The sequence below is a fragment of the Siniperca chuatsi genome, linkage group LG22 (assembly GCF_020085105.1).
Source record: "Siniperca chuatsi isolate FFG_IHB_CAS linkage group LG22, ASM2008510v1, whole genome shotgun sequence".
In the NCBI taxonomy this organism is placed as follows: domain Eukaryota; kingdom Metazoa; phylum Chordata; class Actinopteri; order Centrarchiformes; family Sinipercidae; genus Siniperca; species Siniperca chuatsi.
The window spans coordinates 16,406,056-16,420,812 of record NC_058063.1 but is presented as its reverse complement, the minus strand read 5'-3'; the positions used below and the strand labels follow the sequence as shown (position 1 = coordinate 16,420,812).

The window sequence follows — 14,757 nt, the reverse complement described above, 5'->3', positions numbered from 1 at the left end:
TGCAATCATTTTCCTTAATCTGAGCAACTCTAAGACAGAAAGTTAATGATACTCACAGAATAACCCCAGCACACAGAACAAAGTGTGCCTCATCCTCACATCCAGCACCAAAACATTAAACCTGCTTCAAATGAAGGGAAACAGAACTGTTGGGGAAAGAAGTGACACGTTATATATCAATAACATCAGATGTTTTTGTGCAACCACCAAGTTTCTCTGTGATTACTTCTGTTTTATGCAAAGTTCACATAACTACACTGGAAGTCTGTTTCATACATAAATAACTGACTGAAGGGATTTATGATTAAAAGCAACAACTATAAAATTCACGTTTGAGCTTCTTTAAATCCATCAGGCAACAAAGCTGCAATATGTTGAACTATATTCCAATTTAACTAATTCTTAAATGGTTTGCATTTGTACAGGTAAAAACCTCTAACCTGTGAATTCACTGTTAGTCCTCCTGCAGGTACTGAGCAGATGTGGTGTGTAAGTAATAGGCATTCACTGAATTTAAGGTATGGCATAGAACATAATGCTGAGATAAGATGAAATGTGTAGGGGAGGTCACATGATTTGCCAGGCAGCAGATACAGAGTCATTTCAATTTCCTTCCCGAGATAGATATGATCATCCTCTCGGCATCTGCTGCATCTGAAAGGGTCAGTAATTTTGGATGCTGCAAGGTTGCTTTGCTACAGTGGCTTGAGAGCTCAACGCATTGCAACACAAGAAAACACATGCAAATAGTGAAAATAGAAGCAAATTAAGAAAACATCAGAAATAAGATAAAATAAACATTGAGTTATATGTCAGTTGGAGTATTTGCTAAAAATACTGAACCATAATAATACATGCCATGATAATACATTACATTACATACATACATGTACTACAATGCTACATGTGTGCAGCGCCTTGTGGTAAGTGATATCAGATGGCATCTGCAAATACCTTGAACCAAAAATAATTTTTCTTAGTGGGGGGGGTGAAGAGGATTATCATAGTGATGATTATATTTCAAGAGCTACACTACATTAAATAGTGGCTCCTTTTCAGTTATTTCGATTTCACACTAAAAAAACAAACTGAATAAGTTAGAGTGGCCTGAAGAGGGAAAAAGAAGTGTAGAGAGGGTGCACTAGCCAACATTTGTACAAGAAAACACACCTGTGTCAATTGAATTCCCTTTATTACAGACACATAGCAGAAAGAAAGATACAATATACTATAAAAAAGATATATAAGATTTAAAACTAGATGTTGGTGGAGACCACAAGTCCCTCAATTTGTAAATATAAATGTCTGCAAAGTTGTCACAACTCAAATGTTTAGCTCGTACATATTTCTGTAGGATAACAACTGCATCCATCAATAATAATAAATAATAATCTCCACCTTGTCCAACTGGCATATACATTTATATGTAGAATTAATTATCAGGAAATACAATTTTTCTTTCTGCTTTGCATTTAATTATTACTTTACTCTTATTGGCCTTAAATCTGATGTTAAAGTCAGCACTATGGTGAACACACTCAACAACTGATGAAGACCAGAACTGCAGGGAGAAAGTAAAACCTAACTGCCTTCATATATAAAATGATTAATAATGAGATTACCAAAAATATAACTTAAGTTACAAACATTTAACTACCTAGACAAGTTATATATAAGTTTAACAAGACTGGAGATAACAAGCCACCCAACCAAACTCCATTACTGACATGCAAAGACACATAGGCCTATGCCATGTAACCTACAAAGTACAAAAGCAAATTCAGCAGAAATCAACAGGGAATTAAATCCAACATAACAGACTTGCAATTCTTTTATATGATCTGCTATCAAACTGCACAAAATACTGTGTGTCTGATGTTCAGATGTCAGCAGTTGTATGAATGCTGTCAACACTGTTTAAACATGAATGTTGTTTTTCATGTCGTTGTCCACGCTGCTCTTATTTTGCTGATGATGCACTTCTCTTTATGGACCTGGAACTCACAATAAATACAACTGAAAAATATATACTTGATACATTAACCCTGTAATGTCATAGAGGCTGTTCCCAGTTATAAATGCATATATTAACTTTAATTTGACCTGCATACTGACCTACAGTTATATGAACATCAAGTGTATTAAATAATTATGATATGAAACAATTTAGTAAAAATGTAATTAAAATGCAAATGACCCAGTAGCTAAATAGCTAGTGTTAATATTTGTACCTGCAGTTGAATCTGGATTCACATTACAGTAGTCAGAGCTCTCTGCTGGATCATCATGAAAACCTGTTAAAACAATATGATAAAACAATTCAAGCTCTCTCTGAACCTACACACAAAGTATGTGGATAACAATGTGTACTTTTGTATGGGTGTGATATTCGGCTGTCCACACACTTTTGGTTATGTAATACATGTACATTTGGGGACTGCTGGTTAAAGGAACTATAAATGAATTAATTTTTGATGTTTCAGAATGTGTGTACTCACTACTCTTTGCAAGAACTTGGAGCTGAATCTGAGATATCACATTTCTGTATTCATCTGCTAGTCTGCCTGAAATTAGAAAGTTTTACTGGCTTGAATTTTAATCACTCAGCTAAAATCATTTTAGGCTGCTCTGCATGAATCAGAGTTTATACAATACCACTTCCGGTGTTTCCAGAGCCACTGATTGTTTCATAGGCACAAACATCACCTACAGGTCAGCAAAAATAAAATTAGTCACTTCATGTCAATGATATCGTAGTACTTGATTTAGTTTAACAGTGTTAAATCTGCAGCACAGGGAATGCTGTTATTATTATAAATATAATAACTGGATATTAATATAGAAGATTGTTAGAAATAGCTGTGAAATTAATCCAAGATTAGATGGAAGACTGACCATGGAGAAGAGAGGAGTATACTTGCTGCTGATTTTCATCTTGGTTGACAGTTTGGACTGTAGCAGAGCTCTGATTGGTTCTCTGAGACTGGATGAGCCTGAAACATGAAGTAGCAAAATGTACATAAGTAGTAATATGTAAAAACTAGTAAAAGTAAAATAAAATTAATAAGGTATGTTTAAGATGGAAAAAGAGTGTTGTACCAACCTGTGACAACATGTATCTGTGAAACAGAAATAATAGTAATATTTAATAGTAATTATTACGTTTCATGATTTTGTTTTGCAAACTGAAACACTGCTCCATGTCATGGCATCAAAATTCCTCAGTGATTTTTAATTAGCACAGAGTAATGTATCTAAAATAAACAGGAAAAGATCTCACCCTTTGACTTTTTGTACCAACACAGCAGCAGCAGTGGCAGGGGAACAATCAGTAAGATACCAATAACCAGCCCAACGATCTGAAATGGAGCATATGGAGAGCTGGACGCTGCAATAAGAAAGAATCAGTATTCATTAACTTTGTCTATGAGAGGATTACACAAGAGGGGGCCCAAGTCCAGGGTCTAGTGGGCAGCATGACTGAAAGCAGATCAGAGACATGGAAAAATATAGAGCAAAAAAATCATCGACAACATTGTGTGACTTTTGTGGTCTTTTCTGATTAATTCTAGTAAGGCTATACTGAGGAAGGTGTTTGTGTATTTATAAGTGGTAGTCTCTCCCATTTACATCAGCAGCAGCTAATTTGTGTTTTCTTCCCATTTTTATTTTTAACTTCTATCACCAGGAACTGGTTTTCTGTAAACTGTGGCAAACAATATCTGCTTGAAGCAGGAATACATTTTACTTTTATAAGCGTGGGGACGAAACATTAAGTTTTTAATTTTGCTGCTTTAAAAAAAATCTTTGTATGTTTTGGTGAAAACCATTAAAAAGGAAAAACAATGACCCTTATGTAACATTGTATTGTGTAAGGTCACTAAATGATGAGTCTGAATTTTTTGTGCTGTTATTGATGCAGACTATTTACTGCAAAACATTTGAATTTTTTGAACATGTAGCTAACTACCACATAACTGCACTGGTTGTTTTTACACAAACCACTGGGTGAAAGCTATTGTAGCAAACATAAACAAAGAAGACTTTAAATCAATAATACTCACATTTTACTGACATCCAACTCTGTGGTGACGCTTTTCCTGAGTGTTGACACTTGTAGAATCCCTCATCTGACTTCGACACTGCAGAGATGTTTAGCTCCCTTCTGGTATCATTTTGAACTAGTTCGCCATTTCGATAGAAAAACACATCTGAAACAAATTCTTCTGTCCTCAACTTGCAGCTAAGACTAACAGAATCTCCCTCAGTCACAGGACGGACAGGGCTCACCAGGATAATATCTCCATCTGTAAAACAGTCAAAGAATATGAGGTTTCAGTCAGAGATCACCTGGTGCAGAACTTCAGAATAAGTGATGGAGAATGGTGAGAATAGATCACACATATTGTTGTTTTTTAACACTTACTTACTTTACAGAGTGATCATGAAATCTGACATTTTATCTTGTGTACATACAACTTATGTGTCTTACTGTATAAGTAACCTTTTGCCTAATAAACAGCAGGTGTTTACAAAGTCCTACAAACTACACAGTACTTAAACGGTGACCTTTGACATAAAAACATAAGTACAGATCCCCCATAAACCTACACAAATCTACTGTATACTGCATCCAGTCCTCATCACAGTAAGGTGAAGGAATGGTTTTCAGCCTAGGCAGGGGAGATATGTGCTCTTTGGAAACAGAATGAGATTAAAGCTGGAGCTGTGATGATGTACATGGTTAAAAGACAATTTTAGAAAATACTTAACTATGTTTATTAATTGAAAACAATTATATTTGGTGGTGGTGGCCAGTATACATTTTAGGGAGAAGTTTACAGAATGGACTACCTCAGGGAAACACTTCTGGTTTGACTGCAGTCACAGATGAGTAGTCAGTCGATAACATTACTAATGGCTACATATGAAACAAACAGCTGATGGCTACTGCTACAAAAATGACAGTGAGAATTATCAAAATAGTAATTTTTTGTTTCATCAAAAATGAAGAAAGGGCTTGCCACATGCCAGAAAACTCAGCTAAGGACCAACTTCAAAAACATCTTGGATCTGTAAAATAATTAAATTGTCAACAGATTTTAATTTCCAATTTTTGTTGTTTCCTACTTGTTGTGTCCAAGAAGTTTTAAGTTGGTCCCGAGCTGAGTTTTCTGGTGTGCAGCTAACCTTTTCTTCAATTTTGATTCTTTGGCATTACCTGTGTTTGACCAGCACCTGACTGAATTATACTGCTCTGCAGAGGACTTCTGACTGCACAGTATTTTCTTCGTTTTGGTGTAACCTGTTTTGTGTAAAAAGGTGCTGCTAAATATTGAATTATTATAAAATAGGTTGAACTTACTTAAGTTAAATCTATAGACCAGAAAAAAATATTTTGGTTACTGTTAGTCACCTACAATTACTTAAGATACCATGTAGCAGAGTAACAGGCCAAACTCTCTAAATGTCAGTGTACCGTACTCCTCAATGTAGATGTACAAAACATAATTCTAAATTATAAGTTGAAACACATAATGGGATGTTTAAAATCATTTATAAAAGATAAAGGAAATGTAATGAAACCATACTCTGTTTAGTGATGTTGACTGCGTTGCTGAACTCTCCTGATCCAGACTCACACCAGTACACTGCAGCACTCTGCCGGTTACGGCCTATGCTGCATGTGGATCCAGTCATTGTCCCCCAGTAGGAGCAGTATGACGGGTAGCCGTCCTCAGTAAACCTCCTCACTCTCCACTCAGCAGAGTTTCCTTCACAGTTCAGTGAGACAGAGTCAGAGGGGAAGTGCTGCACTCTGTCAGGACTCACTGTGAGAGACGCTGATGAATGAAAATCTGAAAAACAACATGTAATAAGGGGGGAGCACAGTGATCTTACGATTAAAAATGCCACAATGCAAATATTCCTTTCCTTTCATTTTGTTTTTATTGCTGAGGATTAGTGCAAACATTGCATACTTTTCCCTGCCATCTTTCAAAGATACAGGGGGGAGTATTTCATACTGAACTGTGCTACATTGTCTCTCTATACACAGTCAGTGTTTTCCTCTTATTTGTCGGAGTGGTCTCAGCTCTCTAGCTGTTTGTTTATCTTGTCCATTAACCTGTTGACTTCTTTGGTTTGTTATTTCCTGAATTTGACTGTTTTGTCTGTCTGTACGCCTACCTGACCGCTAACCAAGTGTCTTCTAACTATACATGTCCTGCCTGTTGTGTAAGTATAAATATAAGTATAGGCAGTAAGATGAGCTTAAGTTTCCAAAGTTACTTAAGTAAGTAAGATAAGAAAAGTTACTCATTGCAATGAAGCGTAAAGTTTCAGCGAAAATCTCATCTCTCTCTTTTGGTGTCTTTCATGCTGTCAGATGAACTGAAAAAGGAAGTAGAGAGAGTAAAAGGACAGAAGGAAACAAGGAAGTTCCTCCCAGTCCAGTATTTATATCACACAGTAAGGTGGAAAGCAGAAAGCTTGGCTTGATGCTAGCGAGAGAGGAAAGATCATAAGGTCACCACAATCAATACATTTCTTCCATTGGGGGAGCACGAATGTACACAGCCAATTATTTGTCAGTATAAGCGTTAGTTTTAAAGATACTGTATGTTGGTCACAGACAGAAAGTGGATGAACCGAGGTGATGACATAACATCTGCTTCTTGACAGAAGGACAGACGGAAACAAACTGACCTCCAGACCAGACGAACTTTGGTTCACTGTACTGAGTGTAATACACTGGAGCTCCTCTTCCAGCTCTGCACTTATATCCTGCTGTGTGTGTCTGTCCATGAACAATGTAGGAATCCTGTTCAGTCCCACTGCTGCTGCCAGGTAGCAGCTCATCGCTGTAGGAGATGTCTGCTAGTTTGGGAACAGCCTTATACCAGTAGAACGTCCATCCTGCAGAGGGATCTTTAACACTGCAGTTCAGAGTCACTGAGTCTGCAGGACTCAGCCATGATGGAGACACAGTGAGGACAGGCTGGGGTTCTGTTGAAAAGAGATTTTTCAGAGTAAAAACATGATAGTGGATCAAATGCATCCTGCACAATCAGTACATACAAACTGGAAGATTTACTTTTAAAAATATATATGAACCAAAAGAACTTTTTAATGAGCTGTATAATATTCATTTAGAAAGAAATGTAATGTGTCTTACTGTCTGATACTATCACTGTGATGACATCACTCCACTCTGTTGAGGAATATGAGTCCCTTCTGCCCTTACACCTGTAGTCTCCACTGTGGGACTCAGTAGCTCTGCTGATCCTGTATTCACTGTTTGTTGGAGGTGTGTTTAATTTGGCTGGTGTCCATTCATACGTCCATTTAGTGTCTCCTCCTCCCTCAATCTCACATCTGACAGTGAACGTCTCACCACTGAAGATCTGAGGCCAGTTGGGTTGAAGGGTCACAATGGCCCTGTTGGGAACTGTTCCTGTTCAGGAATTCACAGTAGAGATACAAAAAATGACAAACGTTAAATCTACATTAAAACATAATGTCATTTAGCCATTTTATCAATCAATAATTACAAATACAAAATTGTTTTTATATTCTGTTTCAAAAACAAATGACAAACTCACTAATTTTGTTCATACTGATAGTATCACTCGACTCTGTGTAGTAAACTGGGTCTCCTCTTCCTCCTCTGCACCAGTAGAGTCCTCCCTGTGAGACTTGTAGATATGAGAGGAAGACAGCATCTTGTGCGGTCAGGGGTTCAGAGGTTTTCTCTCCTCTGTACCAGAAGTATTTCCAACCAGATGATGATGGCTTCACAGAGCAGGTCAGGGTCACACTGCCCCCTGCTGGAATGTCTCTCCTGTCAGCTCTCAGTTCAGCCTTTGGTCTGCGTGCTGTTCAGTTTAGAACAAAGATGAAAAAAGGTCATTACTGTTCGTGTGAATTAATCCAATTAAAATACCTTCATGAAAATGAATACAAAATTAATTTCCTCCATTCTTGGTGGTGGTCATAAAACTAACTGTACCATGGCCACAGAAAATACTCATTTAATCACTGCGATCTGCACTATGACTCTTTTTTATTTATTTTCTTAATCTGTGACTAAAATAATTAAGTACATTTTGAATGTGCACTAAATGATCACTCCTCAACCTGTTTTTACACACACACACAACGCAAAACAACACAATTCGTCACTGAGTTGGGTGGAAGTTCAAAATCACGACATTTTCTCAATGAATTAAATGCAGTGCAACTTACCCAACAGTGTCAGTGTGATCGGATCACTCCATTCTGTTGAAAACAATTCCTTTTTGTGTTTACCCTTACACCAGTAGTTCCCACCACTGTAAATGGTGGCACTGATAACCTGATCACTGTGCTTTGGAAGTCTGTCTGAGCTGGATGTCGTCCATTCATACTCCCACTCAGTGTCTCCTCCGTCCATGATCTCACATCTCAGAGTGATCGTCTCTCCATAGTATATCTCAGGCCAGTTGGGTTGCAGAGTGACAACAGCTCTGTTTGTGACTGTTCATGATCAAGAGGCCCCAAATACAAAAATTGAAAAAAAGGTTAAAAATCAAACATGTTTTTAGTGTTACTCTTAATCATTATTCATAAATACACAATGTATTTTTTCAGCATTTTGTATTCCATATAATAATGCCAATTAGCCATTTTTTTCTTTACCGACTGCATCACTGTACTCTGTGTAGTAAACTGGGTCTCCTCTTCCTCCTCTGCACCAGTAGAGTCCTCCCTGTGAGACTCTGATTTGTCCATCTGAGAGGAAGACAGCATCTTGTGCGGTCAGGGGTTCAGAGGTTTTCTCTCCTCTGTACCAGAAGTATTTCCAACCAGATGATGATGATGGCTTCACAGAGCAGGTCAGGGTCACACTGCCCCCTGCTGGAATGACTCTCCTGTCAGCTCTCAGTTCAGCCTTTGGTCTGTGTGCTGTTTAATTTACAACAAAGACATAAAAAAGGAAATTACTGTCCCTGTGATTTAGTGCAATTTAAATAGTGCAGCCCCCACAGGCAAGAAAATGTTGAGACTTAAACTTGCATTAAGTGATATTGTTAATGTTAACACTGAATTTAATTTATACATACTGGTCACATGCTAGTTTCATTCCTGTAAAGGACCTCTGTTGCATGTTATACCTCTCTCTCTTTTCCTGTGTTTCTTGTCTGTTTCTCTACTGTAACTATCCAGGAGCACAATTCACCACCTTTGCAACATGCAAGCTGCATTTTGCAGCATGAGATACTTTCCTCACTTTTACCTCAAAACAAACACCATACTTGGGAGAGCCCTGTAGGAACTTGCAAATTTATTTGCAAGCAACAATCATTTGTGAAATGTGACGCTGCCACCATTTGTGATATGCCTGAATAACATAATGAAGCATTGTGTTTTGTTTTGATTGTTTGATTAAAGATGCAGCATGTGTTGTTCATGCTTTCAGACTCTTTCTCACGTCCTGTTTTGCACAAACCTAAAAACTATGAATTCTTAAAATCAGTATATAAAATGTCAGTCGCATGATAATTTGCTGCTGCAGTAATGAATGCTACATTTGTGCAGACCCTTTGGCAAAAACTTGTGTTCAAGTGTTGAAAAGCCAAGTTGAACACTTTCACTGTGGTTTTTCATTTTTTGGAAGATAACTGTATAACACATACTATCTATTTATGCATTATCTGTACCCACTTATCCTTTGCAGGGTCACACGGAGCTGGAGCCTATCCCAGCTCACACTGGGCGAGAGCAAGGGGACACCAGGACAGGTTGTCAGTCTGTCACCGGGCTAACACATAACACAGACAACCGTTCACACTAACACCTACAGGCAATGTAAACTAGCCAATTAGGAGATTAATCTAAACTAACCTAACCTGCGAGTTAACTCAACCAGTTGCTCAAAGGTGAGGTTCACACCCAGAACCTTCTTGCTGTGGGGAACAGTGTTAAACTGCAGCATTGTTCCTCCCTATAGGTTACTTGATATTCTTTGTTCATTCCTGTACATTTCCCTGTGAATGATTATATTTTAACAGCTGCAGGACTCTGATCACTGGCTCCTTTTCAGTTATTTTGGTTCCACACTAAAAGAAAAACAGAATTCGTCACTGAGCTGTCTGTAAGAGACTTCATTATTGTTGGAGGGAGAAATGTTTCCTGTTGTTTTATTTAGATAAATGAAAACATTAAAAACATGACATTTTCAGTATGAATCACAGACGGTCCAACTTACATGATACTGTCAATCTGATGGCGTCACTCCACTGTGTTAAGAAAAAGTCCCTTCTGCCCTTACACCTGTAGTCTCCACTGTGGGACTCAGTAGCTCTGCTGATCCTGTATTCACTGTATGTTGGAGGTATGTTTAATTTAGCTGGTGTCCATTCATACGTCCATTTAGTGCTTCCTCCTCCCTCGATCTCACATTTGAGAGTGAACGCCTCACCACTGAAGATCTGAGGCCAGTTGGGTTGAAGGGTCACAACAACCCTGTTGGGAACTGTTAACATCAGAAATACCCAGTTAGGATACAAACAGGATTAAAAACTAATAAAAGTAATCGTTCTCCGCTATAACCCTTATGGTAATTATGTGAATGCATGTTGTTTTTTCTGCAGCAAAATTTAAAACATCATACGATTACAACTCAACAGCCATAACACAACAATTATAATGTTGCAAATTGTTTAAAAGAAACGACTCAAAGGCCAGTAAAGTGCCAAGCTGTGTTAATACCAGCAGCTGCTCAAAGGACAGAAGAGCTCACAGAGGGTCACAACAGTCTCCCAGAATACCAGAATACTAGTAGCCTTCCACAGGATGCATTTAGTACATTTAGTACTGTTGACCCCAGCAATATGGAAGAACATTTTGTTGTAAGTCTCGTGTCTAACATGTAGTTTATCATGCAGGCTGGTTTCTGAAAATGTAAAAATGGTTTCAGTAAAAAGGTCTATGAACAAGTCAGCACCTTTTTATTTAACATTAGGATTTAAAGTTTATGCAACTTAAAATCTTGATAAATAAAAACATGTTTTTGGCATTGACAACATTTATGTTTGCTGTCCAGCAGAATTTGTCATCAATAACCCTGTAAATCTGGAGAACTTTCAACATTGTTTCCAATGATTGTGTGTGTTCACAATTATCTTTCTTTATGAACACTCGCTTAAAAAAGATGATTTGCATCAGATACAAAAAGGGAGCTAACAGAGGAAAGATGTTCATCTGACATCATCGACTCTCCAAATTGTTTCAACAAAACAATGTAGAGGCTATCCCACCTATTTAACATGTGGAATAAAACAAGACAAAACCATTTCAGCTACTGTACAGCAACAAGTCCACAAATACTGCATTCAGCTGTCATGTGTTTTACCCGATTCCAGATGTTTATAAATAAAACTGAGCAGCATTAAGGAAGCATCCTCAACTTCTCTATTGTGTCTGTACACAAATCGAAGGAGGCCAAACAAATAGCCCATTGTTGCCATGACGAAGGATTTAACTTTTCTCACTGAAGGGTTAATAAGCTAACGTAATTTATTCATTCAACTAAAATGGATTTCTTCCACACCTTAGGCACTGTTTAAAAACACTAAGAATGTAGGTTGTTTTTTCCAGAGCAAAAGACTAAACTCACCAGTTTCCTGAATGGTGACTACATTACTTTCAGGTGTGAGGACATCTGGTTCACTTCTCAATCCTCTGCAGGTGTATTTGCCTCCATGTGAGATACGTCTGTCTTCTACAATCTGAGGAGAAGGTTTTTCAGGAGAGTCTGAGGTACGACTGAACCATAGATATTTGAAGCTTGCAGGGTTCTCCACAGAGCAGCTCAGTATCACACTGCCCCCTACTGGTATGACTGTGTTCCCTGCTGTCAGTGTAACCTCACGTCTTGGTGCTGTTTAGTTTAGAAAAACAATAAAACAAGGAAATAACTGCAATGGGCATGCCATCAAAAGTGTATTCACATTGTTACAACACAATGGAAACACTTTTGTTTAACATTATGTGTAACTTATTGTTTAAAGGAACGGATTTGTTTGCACATGTTTATTTACACAATCAAACTCCAAACAAAAGGGAATTCTACATGTCAGCAGCCCCTTGAGTGGTGGCAGAGAGGCTCAACACACTGCAGCTTAAGAAAACACATGCAAGTTAAGAAACATATTCAACAGTTTGACAACACATACACGGCCGCAAATACAGAGAACAAAAGAAAATAGAGAAAAGTCGTACATAACAACAGAACTAAGTCAGTAAAAGACTGATGCTAGGTGTACCCATTATCTTCAGTAATAAAAGAGAAATCTAAAATAAGCTCATTTTCCAATATCACTGACAAGTGGTTAAAGTATTCATCGATTCATCATTCAGTTCCCTCTGGAAACTTCCACTGTGTTGTGTACAACTTGCAGCATTTCTCTGTTTGCTTGTGTTTTCTGCATTTGCAACATTTTCTTAAGTTGCAGTGCATTAAGCTCTCACGTCCACCTGCACCCTTGTGACAAAATCTGCTTGAAATTGAAGACTGTCTGTTTAATGACTAGTTAGGTGAAGGCACAGAAAAGATTCACTTGTTGTTCAGCACTTGCTTAGTAGTTTTTCAAGTAAAGTATGAATACTTTACGTAGCATTTACTGTAAGACAAAAAATAAAAATCTTTGCTGAATGAAGACAGTGAACTGCAACTGAAAGCTCAGAAAAGCTATTAAATAGACGTTTGAGCTTAGACTATTTTGTGACGTACTTTTTGGATTCTTGGTGTAGCATTTCAAACAATAATAATGTTTTTTTCATCAAAGTGAACCTACCTCCCACTGAATATTATGATATCGCCTTCACAGTAACCACATCTCACTCCAACTGAACATCTCCAATACAGTTCAGAGACTTGGAGAATCTATGCAAAGGAGCTTTGAAGCTGTTCTGGGGGTTTGTCCCAAAACCTAACTAAGACACTTTAGGCTGGTTTATAATTCGTGACCCATCTGTTTGTGAAGCATCTGACAATTTCTGACTACAGCGGCTCCCAGAGGTAACACCAAAAAACACACTGTGGCAGCCAGCACACCATGTCACTACCCAAAATGAGTGAGATGATGTGAACCGCAGTTTGGAGGAATATGCAAGTTCACACTCTTGGGCACTAATCTAGTCATTTTATCATTTGTATTGCTACATGGAGTAAAATGTTACATACAGACACGGCAAAACACAAACACAAAAAGAGGATATGAGCAAAATGTAAGAGTGAGTAAATATGTAAAAAACAGAAAAAAAGACAATTGGTCACCTTCAGCGTGTCCGTAGAGGAGTGTATTCAGCACTAAAATAAAGATTAAAACTTCATCAGACAATAAACAAAGGCATTCAACATTCAGCTGGAGCTTCATCACTATTTCTTATCAATCAGCAGTTTCACACATTTCTGTGATGATATTCTGTTATTGGTAAAGATGTAGGACACAAATAAAAAACCTCTTTAAAATGAAACATGTAAAATAAAATAAGCAATAAATTATATTCAAAAAGCTACAGTATATATATACATATATATATATATATATATATATATATATATATATATAACAATAACAATATCTTAGCCCATATACTGTACATGCATTGTGCAAATGTGTGTGTGCAAAAAGTAGTGCAAAAATAACTAGTCCAGCAGTGTATTTAACAGTCCTCCACTCTGAACCAACCCAAATCAGCAACCAAGATCTTATTGATAAAAAACATGAGTCTGCCTCTGAAAGTCACTGATGTACTCACAGAATAAGCCCAGCACACAGAGCAGAGTGTGCCCCATCTTCACATCCAGCACGGACACTGTCGCTCTGCTGCTCTGCTTCTGAGAAATTGTTCTACTTCGCATTAATAATAATGCAGCAGAAAGAGAGAAGAGAGAAGTTACAGTTCATATCAATATGAGAGCAGCATTTTTCTCCAACTTCTCCTTCTGTTCTTCCTTCACTTTTACACAAAGCTCAAGACAACTGCAGGGGCTTTGACCAGCATACTTTGACGTGTTACAAAATATATTAACTTGTCTCATGTGAAAAGGTTTATTCCTGGTCCCTAAAAAATGTTTAATTTAAAAATGGCATGAACAATTAGTAATTATTGCACATCCATGAAACATAAAACGATTGAATTTAATCACCTCACATCATTTACTAACATTTTACTGTGTGTTTATTTGTGCATGTTATGCAGAATAATTTTCCTTCCAGAATCAGTAAAGTGGCTATCTACAGTTTGCAGTTTTAAAAGGACATTAAACCACAGGTGTCATGATCAGCTCTCACTGAAATCAATTTATTACACAGTCTCACAGTGACTGAAATGCTGCCTTCAAGCTGTACTTGAAAAGACATTTTAACTTAAAATGTCCATGTCCAAAATTTGCAGTATTATAGTGAAAAGCATCCCATAACTTCAGCATAGAATCTGTAGATGTTCTCGCCTTGCGGTTGAATTCTGGTTTCAAGTGTGGTTGCTTACTAAAACCAGGGTCGTTAACATCCAGATTCTTGCAAATATCAAGCAGAAATATGGGAAAACTCCCCCTGAACTTTGTCACGCCCCTCTGTGTCTATATGAGACGCACCAGGCTAACTCCAATCTAAACCCATCTGCAGCAACATTAGACTCTCTGAGCAACTGCTCCGGCCATCCATTCACTCCAATATTAACCTGACCGCGGCGTATTAAGACGCTGTG

At 37.7% G+C, this 14,757-nt stretch overlaps 1 protein-coding gene and 1 long non-coding RNA gene across 2 annotated transcripts in view; both read right to left on the bottom strand.

Annotated features, from left to right (window-relative positions):
* The window catches only part of LOC122870685 (obscurin-like), a 103,636-nt gene that overhangs the window by 6,102 nt on the left and 82,777 nt on the right, over positions 1-14,757 (bottom strand). Inside the window, exons 9-22 of the mRNA XM_044185047.1 lie at positions 8,680-8,946; positions 8,248-8,517; positions 7,605-7,877; positions 7,178-7,456; positions 6,709-7,008; positions 5,592-5,858; positions 4,065-4,307; positions 3,281-3,388; positions 3,104-3,119; positions 2,896-2,993; positions 2,656-2,706; positions 2,499-2,564; positions 2,232-2,294; positions 1,990-1,994 (exon numbers count right to left, since the gene is read on the bottom strand). Coding sequence (XP_044040982.1) covers positions 1,990-1,994; positions 2,232-2,294; positions 2,499-2,564; positions 2,656-2,706; positions 2,896-2,993; positions 3,104-3,119; positions 3,281-3,388; positions 4,065-4,307; positions 5,592-5,858; positions 6,709-7,008; positions 7,178-7,456; positions 7,605-7,877; positions 8,248-8,517; positions 8,680-8,946 — 2,306 coding nt within the window. The remainder of the gene's footprint in view (positions 1-1,989; positions 1,995-2,231; positions 2,295-2,498; positions 2,565-2,655; positions 2,707-2,895; positions 2,994-3,103; positions 3,120-3,280; positions 3,389-4,064; positions 4,308-5,591; positions 5,859-6,708; positions 7,009-7,177; positions 7,457-7,604; positions 7,878-8,247; positions 8,518-8,679; positions 8,947-14,757) is intronic.
* Positions 11,747-13,980, bottom strand: LOC122869783. The gene is made up of 3 exons (XR_006376410.1): positions 13,807-13,980; positions 13,322-13,354; positions 11,747-11,771 (listed from the first exon to the last, which is right to left on the bottom strand). It is a non-coding gene; the product is annotated as an uncharacterized LOC122869783 (long non-coding RNA).